General features: G+C 44.7%; 1 protein-coding gene across 6 annotated transcripts in view; it reads left to right on the top strand.

The window, feature by feature from the left end:
• The first annotated feature begins 16,468 nt into the window (after nt 1-16,468).
• The window catches only part of LOC137384245 (protein shisa-6-like), a 798,965-nt gene continuing 794,056 nt past the window's right edge, over nt 16,469-21,377 (top strand). For 4 of the 6 annotated variants that reach the window (XM_068057984.1, XM_068057985.1, XM_068057983.1 and 1 more), the window contains exons 1-2: nt 19,480-19,727; nt 20,433-21,192. In XM_068057984.1, the coding sequence (XP_067914085.1) occupies nt 20,630-21,192 (563 nt within the window). In that variant the 5' untranslated portion in view covers nt 19,480-19,727; nt 20,433-20,629. Of the gene's footprint in view, nt 16,547-19,479; nt 19,728-19,970; nt 21,193-21,377 lie in introns of those variants that run through there. The other 2 variants (XM_068057981.1, XM_068057982.1) reach the window with 2 other exon arrangements.

The raw sequence follows: 21,377 nt of genomic DNA, 5'->3' as shown, positions 1-21,377 counted from the left end.
CTAAACTGGTCTGACCAGGTCTTCTGTGTATTGGAGAAGCAGGGACTGGGTCCTTTGTTCCAACACTATCGGCCAGTATGTAAAAAAGGTCTTTCTGGTGAGGGGCCTGGCAATACCTTGTGATAGACCCTTTTTTCTTCCCAGAAACATTTTAAAGTTTTTAATGCTCATGTGGGGAAATACTGTGTGCCTCATTCTTGATAGGCAGGGGCCTACATGATAACACGTATGTACAAAAAGAGACAGAAAGAGAGGGAAAGGGGTAAGTGGCTTTCAGGTGAGGTAGGGTTTCGGAGTTCACAGTAAGCCTGTTCAATTCTCTTGGAAGTCAAGTTCTCGTTAGTTGCAGGCCTGAGATGTTAGTAGATTTCTCTCATGGTTGAAAGTTCAGTTTAAAGACAGGGGATCACTTCCAATTTCACTGCTGCATAAGTTTAAAATACAGAATTTTCAGCAGAGCACCTCCCTTATATCATGCTGGAGTTTCTCCTAGCCCTTAACTGGACAAGCTGTTTAGTGATACTTCTTTTTGTCTCTCTCTCTCTCTCTCTGTCTCTCTCGGGCTGCCTTTTTAAGGTAAAAGTTTGTTACATCTTGCCTCTGCTGGGAGACAGGGATGTTCTTCCCTGTAGTGAAGGACAAAGACCCAGGATGTGGCTATTTCATACCTTCTTTGTTTCAGAAGAACCCATTCAATTCAAGAATGTTTCAGGATGGGTTTAGGATGGGTGCAATTGACACCTCTTAGCATTGAAGGTATTATTTTGTTCATACCATCCAGTAGATGGTTTGAATAGTCAAAGCCAGGTCTCTTAACCTTCAGTGGCCATTTTGGAGCACATTGTTCATTTTTTTAAAAAAAGGTCCATATTTATAACTCTTCAGGGTAAGTTCTTGTAGTTTCAATCACTGCACTTCTCATAAGCATAATACGACATTATTATAATTTTAGGCTGTATTGTTGCCTTACAGGGTTTTCAGTAATGCTGTTCACTCAATGGTTTAATATTGGTTCCTATAAGTGGTCCTTATACCCTACAATGCAAAAAATGGATCTTTCTGTTCTCTGCCCTCATAGAGGTACATAATTGGCTGGTTGCTGTCCAGGTCAATTGTGGCAAGCCTCTTCAATTTGGCTCCAAATTCAGTTGAAAAAAATTGACTTCTGAGAAATAGAGCAAACACATTTTTAAAAAAATGCAATCTACATAGGCAATTATCTCGAGCATTTTATGAGGTAGTTTTTTTAAGTTATGGAAATTTATATTTTTTATAGACTATGGAAGTCAGCAAAAAAACTAATTATTTGTTAAATAATTAACAAATTATTTTGTTAATAAAGGGGGTTATTGAGAGGAGTTATGGGGAGGTAGTCACACCTCAGGTAAAAGAAGTAGGTAGATGGGTTACCATCAGGGGAAGGAGAGGGAACCAGCAGGCAGTGCAGGGATCCCCTGTGGCCGTTTCTCTCAACAGCAGGTATACCGTTTTGGATACTGTTGCGGGGGACGACTTACCAGGGGTAAGCAATGGGGTACAGGTATCTGGCACAGAGTCTGTCCCTGTTGCTCAGAAGGGAAGGGGGAAGAGGAGCAGAGCATTAGTCATTGGGGACTCCATAGTTAGGGGAACAGATAGGAGGTTCTGTGGGAACGAGAGAGACTCACGGTTGGTGTGTTGCCTCCCAGGTGCCAGGGTTCGTGATGTCTCGGATCGTGTTTTTGGGATCCTTAAGGGGGAGGGGGAGCAGCCCCAAGTCGTGGTCAACATAGGCACCAATGACATAGATAGGAAGAGAGATGGGGATTTAAGACAGAAATTCAGGGAGCTAGGGTGGAAGCTTAGAGCGAGAACAAACAGAGTTGTTATCTCTGGGTTGTTGCCCGTGCCACGTGATAGCAAAGCGAGGAATAGGGAGAGAGAGGAGTTGAACACGTGGCTGCAGGGATGGTGTAGGAGGGAGGGTTTTGGTTTCCTGGATAATTGGGGCTCTTTCTGGGGTAGGTGGGACCTCTACAAACAGGATGGTCTTCACCTGAACCAGAGGGGTACCAATATCCTGGGGGGGAGATTTGTTAGTGCTCTTCGGGGGGGTTTAAACTAAATCAGCAGGGGAATGGGAACCTAAATTGTAGTGCCAGTGTACAGGATGTTGAGAGTAGTGAGGTCAGGGATAAGGTGACAAGGACGCAAGAGGGCACTGGCAAGCAAGAACCTGGTTTAAAGTGTATCTACTTCAACGCCAGGAGCATCCGGAATAAGGTGGGTGAGCTTGCAGCATGGGTTGGTACCTGGGATCTCGATGTAGTGGCCATTTCGGAGACATGGGTAGAGCAGGGGCAGGAATGGATGTTGCAGGTTCCGGGATTTAGATGTTTCAGTAAGAACAGAGAAGATGGTAAAAGAGGGGGGGTGTGGCATTGTTAATCAAGGAGAGTATTACAGCGACAGAAAGGACGTTTGAGGACTCGTCTACTGAGGTAGTATGGGCCGAGGTTAGAAACAGGAGAGGTGAGGTCACCCTGTTGGGAGTCTTTTATAGACCTCCGAATAGTTCCAGAGATGTAGAGGAAAGGATAGCGAAGATGATTCTCGACAGGGGCGAGAGTAACAGGGTAGTTGTTATGGGGGACTTTAACTTTCCAAATATTGACTGGAAATACTATAGTTCGAGTACTTTAGATGGGTCCGTTTTTGTCCAGTGTGTGCAGGAGGGTTTTCTGACACAGTATGTAGACAGGCCAACCAGGGGCGATGCCACATTGGATTTGGTACTGGGTAATGAACCCGGCCAGGTGTTAGATTTAGATGTAGGTGAGCACTTTGGTGATAGTGATCACAATTCGGTTAGGTTTACCTTAGCGATGGGCAGGGACAGGTATATACCGCAGGGCAAGAATTATAGCTGGGGGAAAGGAAATTATGATGCGATTAGGCAAGATTTAGGATGCGTAGGATGGGGAAGGAAACTGCAGGGGATGGGAACAATCGAAATGTGGAGCTTATTCAAGGAGCAGTTACTGCGTGTCCTTGATAAGTATGTACCTGTCAGGCAGGGAGGAAGTTGTCGAGCGAGGGAGCCGTGGTTTACTAAAGAAGTTGAAGCGCTTGTCAAGAGTAAGAAGAAGGCTTATGTTAGGATGAGATGTGAAGGCTCAGTTAGGGCGCTTGAGAGTTACAAGCTAGCCAGGAAGGATCTAAAGGGAGAGCTAAGAAGAGCAAGGAGAGGACACAAGAAGTCATTGGCGGATAGGATCAGGGAAAACCCTAAGGCTTTCTATAGGTATATCAGGAATAAAAGAATGACTAGAGTTAGATTAGGGCCAATCAAGGATAGTAGTGGGAAGTTGTGTGTGGAATCAGAGGAGATCGGGGAAGCGTTAAATGAATATTTTGCGTCAGTATTTACAGTAGAGAAAGAAAATGTTGTCGAGGAGAATACTGAGATTCAGGCTACTAGGCTAGATGGGATTGAGGTTCACAAGGAGGAGGTGTTAACAATTTTGGAAAGTGTGAAAATAGATAAGTCCCCTGGGCCAGATGGGATTTATCCTAGGATTCTCTGGGAAGCTAGGGAGGAGATTGCAGAGCCTTTGTCCTTGATCTTTATGTCGTCATTGTCGATAGGAATAGTGCCAGAAGACTGGAGGATAGCAAATGTTGTCCCCTTGTTCAAGAAGGGGAGTAGAGACAGCCCTGGTAATTATAGACCTGTGAGCCTTACTTCGGTTGTGGGTAAAATATTGGAAAAGGTTATAAGAGACAGGATTTATAATCATCTAGAAAAGAATAAGTTCATTAGCGATAGTCAGCACGGTTTTGTGATGGGTAGGTCGTGCCTCACAAACCTTATTGAGTTTTTCGAGAAGGTGACCAAACAGGTGGATGAGGGTAAAGCAGTGGATGTGGTGTATATGGATTTCAGTAAGGCGTTTGATAAGGTTCCCCACGGTAGGCTATTGCAGAAAATACGGAAGTATGGGGTTGAAGGTGATTTAGAGCTTTGGATCAGAAATTGGCTAGCTGAAAGAAGACAGAGGGTGGTGGTTGATGGCAAATGTTCATCCTGGAGTTTAGTTACTAGTGGTGTACCGCAAGGATCTGTTTTGGGGCCACTGCTGTTTGTCATTTTTATAAATGATCTGGAAGAGGGTGTAGAAGGGTGGGTTAGTAAATTTGCGGATGACACTAAGGTCGGTGGAGTTGTGGATAGTGCCGAAGGATGTTGTAGGGTACAGAGGGACATAGATAGGCTGCAGAGCTGGGCTGAGAGATGGCAAATGGAGTTTAATGCGGGAAAGTGTGAGGTGATTCACTTTGGAAGGAGTAACAGGAATGCAGAGTACTGGGCTAATGGGAAGATTCTTGGTAGTGTAGATGAACAGAGAGATCTTGGTGTCCAGGTACATAAATCCCTGAAGGTTGCTACCCAGGTTAATAGGGCTGTTAAGAAGGCATATGGTGTGTTAGCTTTTATTAGTAGGGGGATCGAGTTTCGGAGCCACGAGGTCATGCTGCAGCTGTACAAAACTCTGGTGAGACCGCACCTGGAGTATTGCGTGCAGTTCTGGTCACCGCATTATAGGAAGGATGTGGAAGCTTTGGAAAGGGTGCAGAGGAGATTTACTAGGATGTTGCCTGGTATGGAGGGAAGGTCTTACGAAGAAAGGCTGAGGGACTTGAGGTTGTTTTCGTTGGAGAGAAGGAGGAGGAGAGGTAACTTAATAGAGACATATAAGATAATCAGAGGGTTAGATAGGGTAGATAGTGAGAGTCTTTTTCCTCGGATGGTGATGGCAAACACGAGGGGACATAGCTTTAAGTTGAGGGGTGATAGATATAGGACAGATGTCAGAGGCAGTTTCTTTACTCAGAGAGTAGTAGGGGCGTGGAACGCCCTGCCTGCAGCAGTAGTAGACTCGCCAACTTTAAGGGCATTTAAGTGGTCATTGGATAGACATATGGATGAAAATGGAATAGTGTAGGTCAGATGGTTTCACAGGTCGGCGCAACATCGAGGGCCGAAGGGCCTGTACTGCGCTGTAATGTTCAAATGTTCTAAATGCTTAAGTACAGGACTTAGCCTCCAATGGGGAAAGCCTATGGGAGAGGTGCCTGATGGTCCAAGAAAGGCCAAGGGCAGTTCGGGAAAGAAGCAGACAGAAAGGAATGAACTAAGCACAGATGGGACCTTAGTCTCTTGGGCTCCTTTCCCCCTCAGTGCTACTAAATTCTTCACTCCCAAAATCTGCTAGATCTCCACAATGCTTACTACTACTAAGATTGTACTCATTCCAATTTTGTCAGAATGATCTTCCCAGTTCTCTTGGTCCTTAGCACTGCCTCCACACACCTTCTACCCAACTCCAAGATCCCTGGAACCCCCTTAGAACTCTCAAATCCTGAGAATGCCCCTAGGACCATTGGATTCCATCTCACCCAGTACCTCTGATCTCAGGATCTTAATGTTCCCAGACAGTGGGACTTACCTCCTCATGTTCTCAGCTCTCAGGACCCTTTGCCCGGTGATATTTGATCCCAAAACTTGCCCCAGTTCTCCCAGAAGCACTATCCACAATGCTCTTGGACTCCAGGACTACCCCCAGCAACCCCAGTATTTCCGTTACCCAAGAAGTACTTTGCAAACTATAGTTGGACACATATGGAGCCCCTATCTGACTGATCTCTGGCCCCTACCAAGTACTCCCAGATCCATGGGCTGATAAATCAATGTCCTCACTAATATCATTTGGCACAACATTGCTATTCTTATAAAACCTCCAACTCACTATGAGCAATGCCACCAGACATGTATGTTATTGTATATTAAAACAGTACAGAAAAAGAAACTTCAGGCTGAATTTTACTAAGACGGTAGAAGTCCCACTACCGGGGCCAAAAGCCGGAGGTGACCCCGCTTCGTTGGGCAGTGGGACCTGGGGCTGCATTTTGCCGGCGACAGCCAGGTGGCCATTGCTGAGGCTACAGCTATAGGAGAGGGCGCCTCAATGCCTATGTCCCTTTGAAGACCGGGTAAGTTTGGTTGGGGGGGGGGGGGGCGTAGGCGGGGCCTGGCAGGCAGGCCCCGGTGACAAGGGCGGGGGGGGAGGCGGTGCTGGTGTCACTGAGGGCACGCATCCCCATTGCTGCAGGGGGACCCATTGTCACCAGGGTCCCCTCCATGGACCATGGAGTGCCCAAAAAGGAGGCACCGCCCCACCCCAAACCCTGGAGCCCACTGGGAAACCAACAGGTTTCACTGGGCGGTCTCCCCATGTACCCCTGGCATGAGCAAATGCCCATGGAGCTTAATTGGTCACTTAAGTAGTTCACTTAGCCTCCCACAGTGGGGGCCAATGTGCAACCTTCCTGCCACTGGCAGTATGGCATGGCAGCAAGAAGACTTTGGGCATCTCCCGACGCCTTCCTGCTTCCCAGCCCATCTCCAAAAGGCCTGGAAAATTCCGGCCTTTGTTTCCATTGTGTGGGTTCAAAATGTAAGATGAGAAAGACCCGAACCTTGATTTCTGAGATGAAAACTCTCAATGCAATTGTTTAGTTTAGTGATACAGCACTGAAACAGGCCCTTCGGCCCACCGAGTCTGTGCCGACCATCAACCACCCATTTGTTCTAATCCTACACTAATTCCATATTCCTACCACATCCCCACCCTGTCCCTATATTTCCCTACCACCTACCTATACTAGGGGCAATTTATAATGGCCAATTAACCTATCAACCTGCAAGTCTTTGGCATGTGAGAGGAAACCAGAGCACCCAGAGGAAACCCACACAGACACAGGGAGAACTTGCAAACTCCACACAGACAGTACCCAGAATTGAACCTGGGTCGCTGGAGCTGTGAGGCTGCGGTGCTAACCACTGCGCCACTGTGCTGCCCCAATACACACAGAAGTTTAACAAGTGCATTTTCTTCCACTTCTTTAGCTACTCTCTGAATCAGGTACTTTTATGTTTGCAATTGGGAATGCAATACAGAGGCTCTCTCAAAAGTGCTGTAATTGTCTTCTATCCAAGAGAAGAAAATCCACATTTGTAATCATCGCAGATTATCGTGACTTTCAAATTATTTGTTTTTAATTGATTTGATTTTAAAATTCTCATAGTTGTTTGCAATTCCCCCATGGCCTTGCCCCTCCCTACCCCTGCAATCTCTTCCAGCCCCACAGCCCTCCAAGTGACCTGCACTCCTCTAATTCTGACCTCTTGAGCATCCCGATTTTAATCACTCCACCATTTGTAGCTGTGCCTTCAGCTGCCTGGGCCCTAAGCATTGGAATTCCCTCCCTCAGTCTCTTTGCATCTCTACCTCTCTTCCCTCCTTTAATAAACTTCTCTTTGACCAAGCATTTGGCTATCTACTCTCATATGTCCTTCTGTGGCAAGGTGTCATATTTTTGTTTTCTAATGCCCCTGTGAAGTGCCTCAGGATGTTTTAGTATATTAAAGTCTCTATATAAATGCAAGTTATTATTGTTGTTGTTTTTGATACATAGGTTTGTTTATATAACAGTGACTTCACATGAAAAAGTCATCCATTGGTTATAAAGTGCTTTGGGACAACCTGAGGATGTAATGATGTGCTATAAAACTGCAAGAGTTTCTTCGTTATAAATGATACATCAGCAAAAAAATCATGGGTTACAAACCAATTAATGGTTTCAATTTAGCCTGAGAGCAATTCCACAAAGAACTGCAGGCAGCAACAAATTGATTTGGATCCCATCAAAAAGAATTCAAACATGTTATAATCTATTTTGCAAACCATGGAATTGGGGCACAAGTCCCACATCACAATCCACTGTCTATTTAAACAGCTTGAACAAGATTTGTATTCCAATTTCACTGTTGCTGAACTAATGGAGAAGAGGGAACAGAGCTACAATTCTGACCATATCATTACGCAACGTCTAATGATTCACTACTTTGTACACTAAAGAGACTTGGGTTCAAAATACTGTCAGAATCAGGTGATAGTTAATACAAAAGCATTGAATACACCCACATAAGCAGTGTTCTGAATATTGCTCGAGAACATATTGCAGTCATGGCATCATCCGCATAATTCATTCATAAATATAACGGGCTGAATTGTACGCCACCCCAGCGGGTCGGATGATGGCATGGGGGCAGCGTAAAATTGAGCGGGAGGCTCCAGGAGGCCTACCCTTCCCACTCCCGCCTCCGGTGAACTTTACGGCAGTCGGACGGGGGGAGGATACAGCCCGCCCGCCCGAGGCCAATCAAGGCCCTTAAGTGGTCACTTCGCGGCCACCTAAGGGCTCTCACCCACCTCCACGGGCATTTTACCCGTGGCAAGCGGGCGTGCTGGGGGCGTGAAAGGCCGCCCAGCGAAAGCTGCCGGCCTTTCCGCGCCCCGGGGGGAGGCCATGGCAGTCGGGCACAGCGTGCCCGATTGAGGGCCGCCCCTGCCTCCCAACCCGCCCTCGGGACCCAAGATGCCCCCTCCCCCCAAACGACCACCCTAGCCTCACCAGGGCATGACCGATCCCCCAGTGAGACATGCCCCTACTTACCCACTCTCTAGGCTCCATGGCGTCGGCTGGGCTACAGTCCCAGCAGTTGCCACCGCTCCCGGTGGCGCTGCTGGGACTAACAGCTGCCGGCCCGCTGATTGGCCGGCAGCTCACTGAGGCGGGACCTCCTCCTTCAAGTGGGTGGAAGTCCCACTTCAGGACAATTAAAGTCTGGGGACCCGTAAAATACAGGACGGATCCCCAGGCTAGGCGGAAGCAGGTTTGCCACCAACTTTTGCGTCGGTGGCGAATTCCCATCCACCTACGGTAAAATCCAGCCCGACAAGTCTTGGTGATGAATATTAGGTTAATTTGCAGAATATCATGTTGTCAAGAAGTCACAATATGCCAAATGAGGGATTATTAATTAATCGGTTGGGAACCTACATTAAACTTTGAACAGAAAAACTCCTGCAGTTAACTTTAAAAAAAAAACTAGCAGTCAAGATGGCCACCACAATTTGCAACAGAAAAACCTTTTCACATTCCAAAGTCCCACCTGGAAACAGAGGTCTGAGCAGCATGGACCCAGAACAATGGCTTGCTCTAAGTGATTGAATTACCTCAGCTTGCTTCATTAGCATGGCATTCAAGGCAATCCTAATACCTTGACTTTGAAAGAGCAAACCCCCTCCAAGTGTAAATATTGGCACGCTGGGGCCTGGGAAGTCAATTTGAAACCCTGAATATCATCAGAAGGTTCCAATGAATACACTGAGGCCGTCATGTGACTATCTGTCTATCTGTCTGAAAGCTAAAAGTTTCCTTGAACAATGACAGAAGGGCAGTAACTCAGACTGTGCAACAGGAAAGGCCGTGTGCCTCTCCCTCTCTCTCTCTCACTCTATCTCCAGATAACACAAGTTTGAACCATGTCTGTGACTGTGCACCCTCCAAACCTACAGATTGCCTCAGTCAGAGACCAGGGGAAGAGAGCCACCTACAAGTTTGCCTCCAAGAAAGACGCGTCAAGTGAGCCAGCTACAAAGTGCACTTTGATCAGCCAAGGACTTCAAGAATACAACTTCAGCCAGAAGACCAACTTCACAGGCTTCCATTTATTCTGGACTCTAATCCATCGACAAAATCTACCTTTCCCTCTGTAATCTATTTGTGTGCTTGTGAGTCTCGTGTAATGTGTACGTGAATGTGTAGCATAAATTTATTGTTTTTTCTAGATTGGTTTTAGATTGTTAAGTATAATAAACTCACCCCTTTCTTGTTTAAACTCAAGAAAATCTGTCCGATTGTTTCTTTCACGATCACATTGAAGGTAAAGGTAAAGCACTCACTGAGATGGAAAGCAGAACCGCTGTTTAAAAAAGGAATAAACCCTGTTGCAGTCAAATAAGAGGAAGGACAAGAGGGGAGCCTGGGACCCTCTCCTCACCTGGCCTTAACAATGTTAATTTGTTTAATATTTTCCAGGTCTCAAAACTAACATACATAGCACCATGTTGTTATTCACCAATTTTCAACTGAGGTTAGTGACTTCTCACTGTCACAGATGCTGGTCTGCTTTTGGTATTGTGTTCAAGGGACCATTGTCACAAAAGAAAGCTGTGTGCCTCTGATGTATCATGCTATTGGCTTCTATTTTGTGTCACTGTATGTATTTGGCTTTTAAACAGTGTTTTAAAAAAAATTCACTTAGAGAATAATTGAATTGCATGTGGTACACAATAACATCAGAAAAAATGTTGCATCTGTGACAAATATCTGAGGGGGGGGGCAAGCTCCTCAATTCAAATACAAATGTCCTATGGCCTTTGTTTTACTACATGTTTAATTGACAGCTCTATTTGGAATCAAGGCTACAAAGGGATATAGATAAGTTCAGTGGGTGGGCAAAGAGCTGGAAGATGGAGTATAATGTGGGGAAATTGTCCATTTTGGCAGAAAGAATAAAAAAAGCATATTATCTAAATGGTGAGAGATTGCAGAGCTCTGAAATGCAATGGGATCTGGGTGTCCTAGTGCATGAATCGCAAAAGGTTAGTATGCAGGTACAGCAAATAACTAGGAAAGCTAATAGAATGTTATTGTTTATTGCGAGGAGAATGGAATACAAAAGTAGGGAGATTACGCTTCAACTATACAGGGCATTGGTGAGATCACATCTGGAGTGCTGTATATTGTACTGGTCTCCTTATTTAAGGAAGGATGTAAATTTGTTGGAAGCAGTTCAGTGAAGGTTTACTAGACTGATACCTAGAATGGGCAGGTTGTCTTATGAGGAAAGATTGGACAGGCTAGGCTTGTATCCGCTGGAGTTTGGAAGAGTAAGAGGTGACTTGTTTGAAATATATAAGATCCTGAGGGGTCTTGACAGAGTGGATGTGCAAAGGATGTTTCCCCTCGTGGGAGAATCTAGAACTAGGGGTCACTATTTAAAAATAAGGGGTCATCCATTTAAGACATAAATAAGGAAAAACAAATTCCCTCAAAGGGTTGTGAGTCTTTGGAACTCTCTTCCTCAAAAGGTAGTGGAAGCAGAGTCTTTGAATATTTTTAAGGCAGAGGTAGATAGATTCTTGATAAGCAAAGGGGTGAGAGGTTATCAGGGGTAGGTGGGAATGTGGAGTTGAGTTTACAATCAGATTAGCCATGAGCTCATCGAATGGCAGAGCAGGCTCGACGGGCCAAGTGGTCTACTCCTGCTCCTAATTTGTATGTTTGTATGTTCGTATATTTAAATTTCCTTTCTCCCCATCAAACTTTGAACAATATTGCCAAGCTGAAAACTTCAAGGAAATATAGGTAGGTCGAGGGAATTCCATCATGGTCAGCAAATTATCATCCATGTAAGGTTAATAGTTGTTACCCCACTTTCAAGGCCGGCTACCCGACCCAAACCCAATGGGACCCGATGACGTGTCGGGTTCGGGTCAGGTCGGGTCGCACTTCCGGGTTCGGCATTTGGGCTTGTGTTGGGTCGGACATGCTCTATCAACCTCAGGTAAGTGGCTCCAATGTTAATGTAATTTTTGGACTACAAAGGTGGATTTGTTACAGTTATTTTAAGCTTGTGCACATCAGCAACAAAGTGAAAAACGAAAGGTAGGTTAACTGATGGTCGGGTCGGGTCGGGCACGGGAAAAAAGGAAGGACTCGGGCCCGGTCGGGCTTGGGGTCAGATGTAGTTCTGTTGGGCTCAGGTCGGGTTTCATTTGCAGACCCGAACCAGCCTTTACCCCAGTTAGCATTGAGAATTGTTACTGTAATGTAGTTGTTAGTTTCTATCTTCCATGAAGGATAGCCAAGCTTGCAACTATTGTACATCTACAGTGTGTCATTGCTTCTGTTCACTTATCCCTTCACCGTTTAATAAATCTATCACATGAAACACAATGACAGGAGTTTTCTGTTCGACCCCTGGGCTCCCTGGAAATTACTTATTTATCAATCAGTTGACGGTACATTCCTGCTCATGGGAAGTGAAGACTTGTCTATGGGACTGGTCTGAGATATTAAACCTGAGAAAAATATTTGGAGTGATACAATTGACATTGCATGCCATCAGGCTTTTTAACAACGGGGGAACATCAGAGTCAATTTCTGATTCTGTCCTAAGCTGATATCCACAACATGTACTTTCACCATTGAGAATAGGCTGAAAGATAGTGATTAGGAGCAGTAATCTTGGATGCATTTCTCTTTCCAATTTCTGAAACAAGGAAGTCAACTGTACATTTCCTGCCACTCCTGGCTGACAGCATCTAATGCATCGTAGAACAGGGATTAAACATGGGACTTTCCTCATAAGTGACTCAGAGGCTCACTGCTTCGCTATTATAAAGCCAACATCCATTTATGTTCATATGTGGATTAAATTATTTTCAGTCATGCACTGGGAAACACAATTTTTATCTATCTGGTCTTTGTCTACCTTGACTGTTCAAAAACCTCAATAAATACAGTAAAATATCAAAAAGAGATGGATAATACCCTGATTTTAACACACAGAAGTTCAAATGGATGTTAATTTGAAAACAAGTTGTGAAGCGAAACAAAACACGCGCCAAGACTTCACCTACAGACTCTTTCTCACCAACAGTACTTACCCCATAAGAACAGCATCTATAAACCAGGGCAAGTTGCAAGAACACCATAAATAAAACCACAGAAACAAATTTATATGTTACCGCTAAATTATAGGATTGCTTGTTTTAAAAAAAATGGAGTTGTTAATCTCACAATGCATCTGTGGCAGTTCTGTTTCGTCACTTTCCACAAGCTAAAAGTTAGGAAGATCACAGTATAAAATGGCCCGTGCTGAAAATTTCATGACCATTATTTAACTTCATCAATCCTCATCGTGAACAACGATCCTCCTTAAATAGGATTTTAGTTAGACCAGGCACGAAAGATTCCAACAAAAAGCTGAGGATTTTTTGACATTTTGCAATGAAGCTAACTGGCTGCCTGCCCGATATCTTGATGTCTCATCTGATGATTCTGTAAAATATCAGTTTGTTGTGGAGGGGCACATGAAGCAAAGAGTCAGCAGAGATGGCAAGGCAGAGACAAAGAGGATTATATTATTTGGGAGACATGGAAGGAAAAGGAAATTGCAGGATCATGTACTAAAGTTTGAGCACAATGAATATCTTGGAGAAGTGGACCAGGAAGAGGTTACTGAAAGGCACAAACAGAGCAAGGAATCTTAAGACACAGAGAGGGAAAGTGATCTTGAGTTGCAGGGCAAGAAATTGCAGTCTGGACTAACCTGGTTAGTCCAGTCATTGCTGATTATGGATGCAGTCTGTTGCTATCATCGATACTAACTTCAGGAAATATTAAAGTACAACCAGGCTATGGCAATTTGTACCATATTGTTAATCATTTCTTCATCTCACAACATAATTGTGATGATTCATCTCCATTAGGTTCTTTATGAACATGCAAAGAAGTGTAGTTCCTGTGACCAGCCAATCAGTTAGCATGTTAACTGTGAAAATGGCTGCTGGTTGTTTCATTGTTTTAGTTTTAACAATGCATGGGCAGCTGGGACTCTAAAAATAAAATTTATATTTTATTCATTCCTGAGGTATGGGCTTCGCTGGCAAGGCCAGAATTTGTTGCCTATGCATAATTACCCTTGAGGAATGGTGAGCCTTCTTGAACCACTGCAGTCCATCTGGTGTGGGTACATCACCGTGCTGTTTGGAAGGCAATTCCAGGTTTTTGACCCAGTGACAGTGAAGGAATGGCGATGTAGTTCCAAGTCAGGATTGTGTGTGGCTTGGAGGGGAATTTGCAGGCGGTGGTGTTCCCATGCATTGGCTGTCCTTGCTATTCTACATGGTGGAGGTTGTGAGTTTGGAAGGTGCTGTTGAAGGAGCCTTGGCGAGTTGCTGCAGTGCATCTTGTATGTGGTACTGCTGCCACTGTGCGCTGGTAGTGGAGGGAGTGAATGTTTAAGGTGGTGGATGAGGTGCCGATCAAGTAGACTGCTTTTTCCTGGATGGTGTTGAGCTTCCTCAGCATTGTTGGAACTGCACTCTGCAGAATTCCCAGCCTCTGAGCTGCTCTAGTAGCCACAGTATTTATATGGCTAGTTCAGTTAAGTTTCTGATCAATAGTAACCCCCAGGATGTTGATGGTGAGGCATTCAGTGATGGTAACGCATTGAACATCAAGGGGAGATGTTTAGATTCTCTCATGTTGGAGATAGCCATTGCTTGGCACTAATGTGGTGCGAACATTACTTGCCATTTATCAGCCCAAGCCTGAATGTTGTCCAGGTCTTGCTGCATGCAGGCATGGACTGCTTCAGTATCTGAGGAGTCGTGAATGTGACTGAACACTGTAATCAGCAGCGAACATCCCCACATCTGACCTTGTGATGGAGGGAAGGTCATTGATGAAGCAGTTGAAGATGTTTGGGCCTAGGACACTACCTTGGGGAACTCGTGCAGGGATGTCCTGTAACCAAGATAATTGACCTCCAACAACCACAACCATCTTCCTTTGTGCTAGGTATGACTCCAACCAGCAGAGAGTTTTCCCCGATTCCCATTGACTCCAGTTTTGCTAGGGTTCCTTGATGCCATACTCAGTCAAATGCTGCCTTGATGTCAAGGGCAGTCACTCTTACCTCAATGCACAGTGGAAGGAGGGGTAAGAGAAGTAAAGAGGAGAAATAGTAAATAAAAGGGAGTTAAAGTACGGAAGAAAGAAATAAACTAATAAATTCCAGCAGAAGAGAAAAGCTATCAGGGACAGTATAAAGAAAATGCAGAAAGAAATAGGAGAGAGGGAGAAAAAACAAGAAACATTATAAAATTCCAACATGATCTTGTAACATCATTGGTTCAATCAGCAGCTGGTACTGAGTTAATTTATCTTAGCCAAACAGCAATTGGGAGACTTTCAATTGTGTCACAGTGTCTTAGTTAGACATGGGGGAAATAAGCTGTGGTTCCCATTCTGAACTCAGTCCTGTGAATCTTGGTGGCAAGTCTTATTGTGGAAATGCCGGATGAGGGCAGGATGTCAGCTGTATTGCCTTCCATGGTCAATTGGTTTCTGGGATACTTAATCTTGGAAAACCATAGGAAGATTGATTTCTTGGGTAAGGTCTCAAAGATTTTCCAACACTCGTTTATTCTCGTATGAGTCAGTGCTCTTGGTGAAGAAAATTGAATAAAATTTCCGAGTGTATATAAATGAAAAGGCAAATGAAAACAATAAAACCGTAGTAATAGTCCCATTTGTCCTTATACATTCACATGCAAAGACAAAAACGGATTGAGAAAAACAGATGAAAAAGATTGGCGATGAAAGAGTGAGAGGTTCAAGTTTGTTCCTGGTGTAGGAGGACTTTGATATATCAAATAAAACATTATACATTCCTTATATCTTCAGATCAAATAAAATAAAATAAAAATTCTAGATATATTCTTCTGTCATCCTGCAAGTTCACTCTGGACTGTTTGTACTTTGATTAGACTGCGGTCCAGGAATGGATTAAATTTACAGAACTCTTGTATCCGGATGGGAAAAGGCAAGTGGGTAATATTTTTTATAGCAGCCTGGTAACAGGTTCGAGTGATTTTAAAACTGGGATAAGACAGTCTACTATGAAACAGGGCAGATAGGAAATGCACTTGCTCACTTTGCAGCACGCCGGGTTAATGAGATACCTCAGTAAGAATCTGGTGAAACTTTTGTAATTAATTGATATTCAACAAACTGGGAGAATGGTTTCAATTTTTTCCATATGCTGCTTGTCAAGTCCTCGCCGTGGTGAAGATTGTGTGAAACTGCTGGACAATGTGCGGCCATAAATTGGGAGAACTGAAATAAATAGTTATTTTTACGCTCACAGCGTGCTCTGATGGATTGTAAGGATCCGAATTACAGTAGGGCCTTATGCTAATTAATACTTTCTTGAAACCTTCAAACATTGGAGAAAAGATCTATCGCTGGCACAGTGTTTCCTGTTATTAACACCTATGATGAAAAGTTGTAATAGGCACTGTTATGATATAAGTTATTCATAAATCGGTCGTCCAATGATACGTAAATTGCATATTTAACATATATATGTATAAGTATAGCTCTGTATATTAACACCTATCTACTGGTATTGGTCTGTACTAGTACATATAACAATATCTGTACTGGCGAATATCCTGTGACTATCCATGTATCATGAGCCAGACTTTTCGCTCTGCAGATGACATTATTTCATTCTATTTTAAAGTAGAATATATAAAATGGCACTTCATTCATTTTTGTCCAGGCGGCGCTAAAGAAAAATCACCAGAGTTGCCAGAAAGTTGATGATTTACTGCGGAATGAGAAGGGCAATAAAATGACATTGTCAAGATTCTTATCTTTAATAGGGGAATCATTCAAAAGACAAAGGGGACTTAAAAGAAATAAATCTGAAACAGCGGCGTAACTCTGTGTGACTGAGCTGTCTCTATTTAAAGGAGGACGCGGATGTCGGCCTCCACTGTCACTTCATTCAGCACGGGTAAGGCAGCTTGTCTTTTTTAATGCGTGGACTGGATGGAGTTCGATGCACAGATAGAGATGTCTCATCTGATCTAGGCTGAGCTGAGTTGAGCTGCCTGGGAAAGCGGGAGTCTGCCTGCCGCCTTACTCTGTATGATTCCCCCTGGACATTTCACTCACTGTCTGGTGTGAGGCCACCTCTGCTACATCAGCAGGGGGGAGATGGCAAGCAGCCCGCTCGGCAGCAGGTTCAAAGCCGTTCAAAAACCTCAAGTGGCGCCACGGTCTCTCCAGAAACGAGGAGATCAAGTGAAAATGAAACAAAAAGGAAACCTGAGAATCCGCTACTAACTTTGATATGCTCCCGTTGCTCGGCAACCAGGAGCGCCTATATCTTCTCACTTCCAAATCTTCCTATTTCCCCCGATCTCTAAACATGTCGAGGCGCTTAAATGAAAGCACAGGGCAGCATGAGATTACCGAGTCAGGATTGAGTCCGCTCCTTATCCCGGTGTTCTATATAACTCTAAATGCATCACCGTTCACGCCCCAGTTACAAAATACTTAAGACAGAGTATTAAGGGCTCCAGTTCGGAGAACTCCCACTGGAGTATATCCCAGTATATACCCTGGAGAGACTTCCTTATCTATTCCAAATGACTGGACCCATGCCCACAGTAAATTGAACCCAATCGTTTCAGCGTGCTCCCACCACCCACGAGTCGGCGATAACGCTCGAAGCAGAATGGAAATTGTCAATAAACCATTTTCCGGTAAAGTGATAGCACACTCGGGGCGCCAGTATATGAGTCTGGGTGACAACACCACTCCGTATTAAACCAGTAGTGGGGAACGAGGCTCTTCTGAAGAGTTAACTTGAAACAATTTCACAGACTCCCAAGTTCAAGCACTACTATAAAGATGCCGCTTTGTCAGGGAAGCAAATCTTCAACAGCGAATCATTGCTGGGAAGTCGGGCAAATACTGTGTGGGTTGGAACATCCAGTTTCATGACTTAGTCATAACCTGATAGGATTCAGTTGCTTAAAGCAGAGGTTTGATTTACAATTAAACACACCTCTCTAACGGATATGCTTATGGTCAAGTAGCACATTCCCCGATTAGTCTCCGCTTAACTCAGTCATTTAATTCAAATTATCTGATAATTCAATTTATTTTTTTTTCTTATCGCCAAATCACACTTATTTCTAGTTTTGATGTTGTTTCATTCAAATTATGGGACAATTAACACATTTTATTTGAATTATAAGGAATGGACTAGAAAAAGCCCCCAGCATCCAAATACGTTGACATTTAACCTGCGGCAAGAATGTTTATCCCAACTGATCATTTCAGGAAAGGGAACTCAAAGGGAAAATATAACAGGGACTTAATGTGATCAGGACTAACAGGAGCGATGGTGCGAGATAATATGCAGAGCTGGGAGCAGTAACACTGCCACTAGTGTCATAGTTATCCCTGTACCGGAACTCTATACCGATCTGGTTAGAAATGAGTGTTTGAGTTTGCCAGCCGTTATCGTCAAAACACCCCACTTTCTGGTTTTGTCAAAGTTAATACTATATATATATATATAAACGGACACAGGCTGATGCCACGCAAAGCCTGAGACCAAGAAACGCACACACCTTATCGTGATCTTCTCTTGCAAGCAATTATTACCTAGCTGCTACAAATTGGAGGGAAGTGAGTCTTCCCCGTTGAAAACCTGGTGAGGGAAAGTGTGTTATTAGCAATCTAGTGCCAGAGCACATTCTCAACAGGGTAGAACAATGGTGGCAATTTTCCCCATAGTCATTATTTGTAGCGACATGTACATTTAAAAAAAAAACCGTGTCACCAAGTCGCTAAAAATAGTGACCAGAACAATTCTTCCTCCTCTCCCCATTGTTCCACCTGGCCAAATATATACCCTGCCACTGGAGTGCTCGGTATCTAACACTCACTCTTTCACCAAGTTGCGAGAGAAGTGGATGGCTCTGCAACATCTGCAGGAGCTGGATGACTCCCCGAAGAAAGCTAAATGTGTCTGAGTGCAATCTGCCGAAGGAACAGGTTCAGTTGGCTGATGGCGAAATGGCTTTGTACCTGCTTTCAGAAACATATTTGGTCTCCTTTGTTCACGAGCAAACAATTAAAAAAATACAAGGGAATCGACCTGATGTGAGACTACATTTCGATATAAACCAATGAGTCTATATTTCACTGGATTTAATGTGGGTTCAGCACTTATTCCAACAAAATACATATTCAGTTTGTTCCACAATGTTAGAATAATCTGGTGTAAATTACTTGCATTCGTTGTCCAACAAGTTCAATGAAACAAATTCGCATTGACTGTTGAAAATACTTCTGCAGATATTGGACCTAACGTCCATGGAGGACAGTAGATTGGGATTTCTAAGCTCTGGCAGTTTGAAGTGCACCTTTTCTATTTCCCCATAGGCCAAGTCTCCCCCACCGCCTAATTCCTCAATTCCAAATAGCGCTTTCTCTCCCAAACCCCAGGTCGGTACCCAACACATTTCTTTCTAAGCTAAGATGGGTATATAACAGTTCAGACCCTATGATTATAGTCTATAAACCACAAGACCACTTTTGCTTCCTGTAATAACTGCCTATTGTCAACTCGGAATTCCCTGTGATAAAGTTTTGCATTGACCAATGGTCAGCTTCAGATGAGAACCTGGGTCACAAGCTGCCTTTGACGAATACTTCCACCAATTCCCACCAAGCTTCTGACCAGAGACTTTCTATCTTGATGGTGCTTGATCGATGAAGGATGGGCGCGGTCCTGTTTAGTCATTGCTCGTGTACAAACAGACTCTTAAAGCCAACCCCCAGTTGCAGAAACAGTGATGCAGTCCCTCCCCCCACACACACATATATCTCAGCAAGTGGCAGGTAGACAGGCAATGGCACGTCAGTGGTGCGCAGCTAGTGTTGATTTTTTTCTCTCTCACTGTGTCTATTTTTTAGGGGAAGGATCTTTAAGTAGAAGGCAGTAGCTGAGGCGCTGACGTTCACTGGCTGGGTGAACAGTGCGTGGGCTGGACTGCCGGAGGTGGCGGGGGTGGAGGCGGAGCGGCCGGGCTCAGCGCTTCACTTACTATCTCTCTCTCATCTCCGTGCCAACGTGAGTGCCATCAGGAGCCAGCGGATGCCAGCCGTGTAACGCGGTAAGTGTTGGGTCTCACCATAGATGAATAACAATCGGTCATAGCGCCCGGTGTCAACTCACCGTGGATCCCAGAGCAGCCCAGCACTCGCTCAATCAGCGATGATCGCCGTCAAATAAACTTAAGCACACCCCCCCCCCCCCCCCTCCTCCTGTTAATCTCTTTTAAACGATGCCACTATTCGGAGCAGCTCTGAACAGCGTTCTCTATCCTGGTCCTTGCTCAGTCTGTGTAGGAGTGGATATTTTTTTCCAGTTATACATTTTGCTCTATGTGCTTTGAGTTGGGTGCGCCGTTCCTGTTTCCTATACTGAGTTGATATTCAGTATGTAGAAAGCCCTTTCGCTCTCTCTCCACCTTACACTGCTATAACCAGCCTTTTTTTTTTCTTATTGTTCCGCCCCCACCCCCCTCTTGTCCATTTGCACCCATCAGACCAGCCTGGGCAGTGGGAACTGAGAAGTGAGATTAAACTTCCCCTGATGCTCGATGGGAGAAAAAATGCTCTTCCAAACTTCCACATTCCGGCAGAAAGAAGGGAATGTTCGCCTGCAATCGAGTGATGGGATTTAGTGCAAGCCCATCCTAATTTAGTCAAAAAAAGCCGAGGACTTTGTTTTCTTCCTCCTGGGGAGCACATTGCCCAATTTGCCGCAGTGGAGAGCGATTCCGTTTGATTTATACCTGTGTATATCTATTAAATAGATATCTAAAGCCGTTTGTAACGTCGGCGGATTGAAGGGGATGCTTCTGGCGAGCTCATGGATCATGGGCATGTGGCAGCTGGTCGCTAGCCGAGGTATCTGGCAGCAGGGCAGGAGAGGCCACCGTTAGTTGTGCTGGGGGAGATCGCTGGGAGTGGACCGCGTTAGAAGGCAGCCCAATTACAAAAATAAAAAAATATGATGCAGCACCTTCTACTCTTCCTCGTCTATATGGACCCATTGAACCTGCTGCTATGCGCAGGGAGGGCTCGGAACAACAGGACGCTGCCATCTCCCCGGCGTCAAGGGGGCAACACTGCCAAGGTGCCACAAATCAATGCCACCGTGGTGGTGCCCGTCCTGCAGATCAACAGGATGAAACCCCTTGTCCTGCAGCACTCCGAGAAGTGCCGGGGTCATTACGACGTCGCCGGGCAGTGGGACCCCGATTTCGAATGCAACAAGACTTCCTATAATTACTGTTGTGGCACTTGCTACATGCGCTACTGCTGCCAGGACAAGAACTATCGCCTGGAGCAAAACGGTTGCAAAAATTACGTGACGCCGAAAGTGGAAATTCAAGTCACCACCGACCCGGACCTAAACGAGCTGGAGAACGTGTACGATCCGAGCAAGGACAAGACTAACAGCACGGTCTACATCACCTGCGGGGTGATCGCCTTTGTGATTATAGCTGGTGTCTTTGCTAAAGTTGCCTACGACAAAGCCACTCGGCCTCCTCGTGAAATGAACGTGTCCAGGTAAGGTCATGATTTTTATTTCTTGAGAAAATACAGCGTCAGACCAGTAGCTTTCAAAGAGACACACACCTCTTGTAAATGCTCACACAGTCCAGGGGCCCCCAACTTTCCAAAGACACTATCAGCTACTCCAAGGAAAAGCGCCGTTATTGTAAAAACAAATGTGCTCTATAAATATAGAGCCT

The sequence above is a fragment of the Heterodontus francisci genome, chromosome 26 (assembly GCF_036365525.1).
Source record: "Heterodontus francisci isolate sHetFra1 chromosome 26, sHetFra1.hap1, whole genome shotgun sequence".
Lineage (NCBI taxonomy): Eukaryota > Metazoa > Chordata > Chondrichthyes > Heterodontiformes > Heterodontidae > Heterodontus > Heterodontus francisci.
The sequence above is the reverse complement of the archived record's forward strand: the minus strand, read 5'-3'. Positions and strand labels throughout refer to the sequence as shown.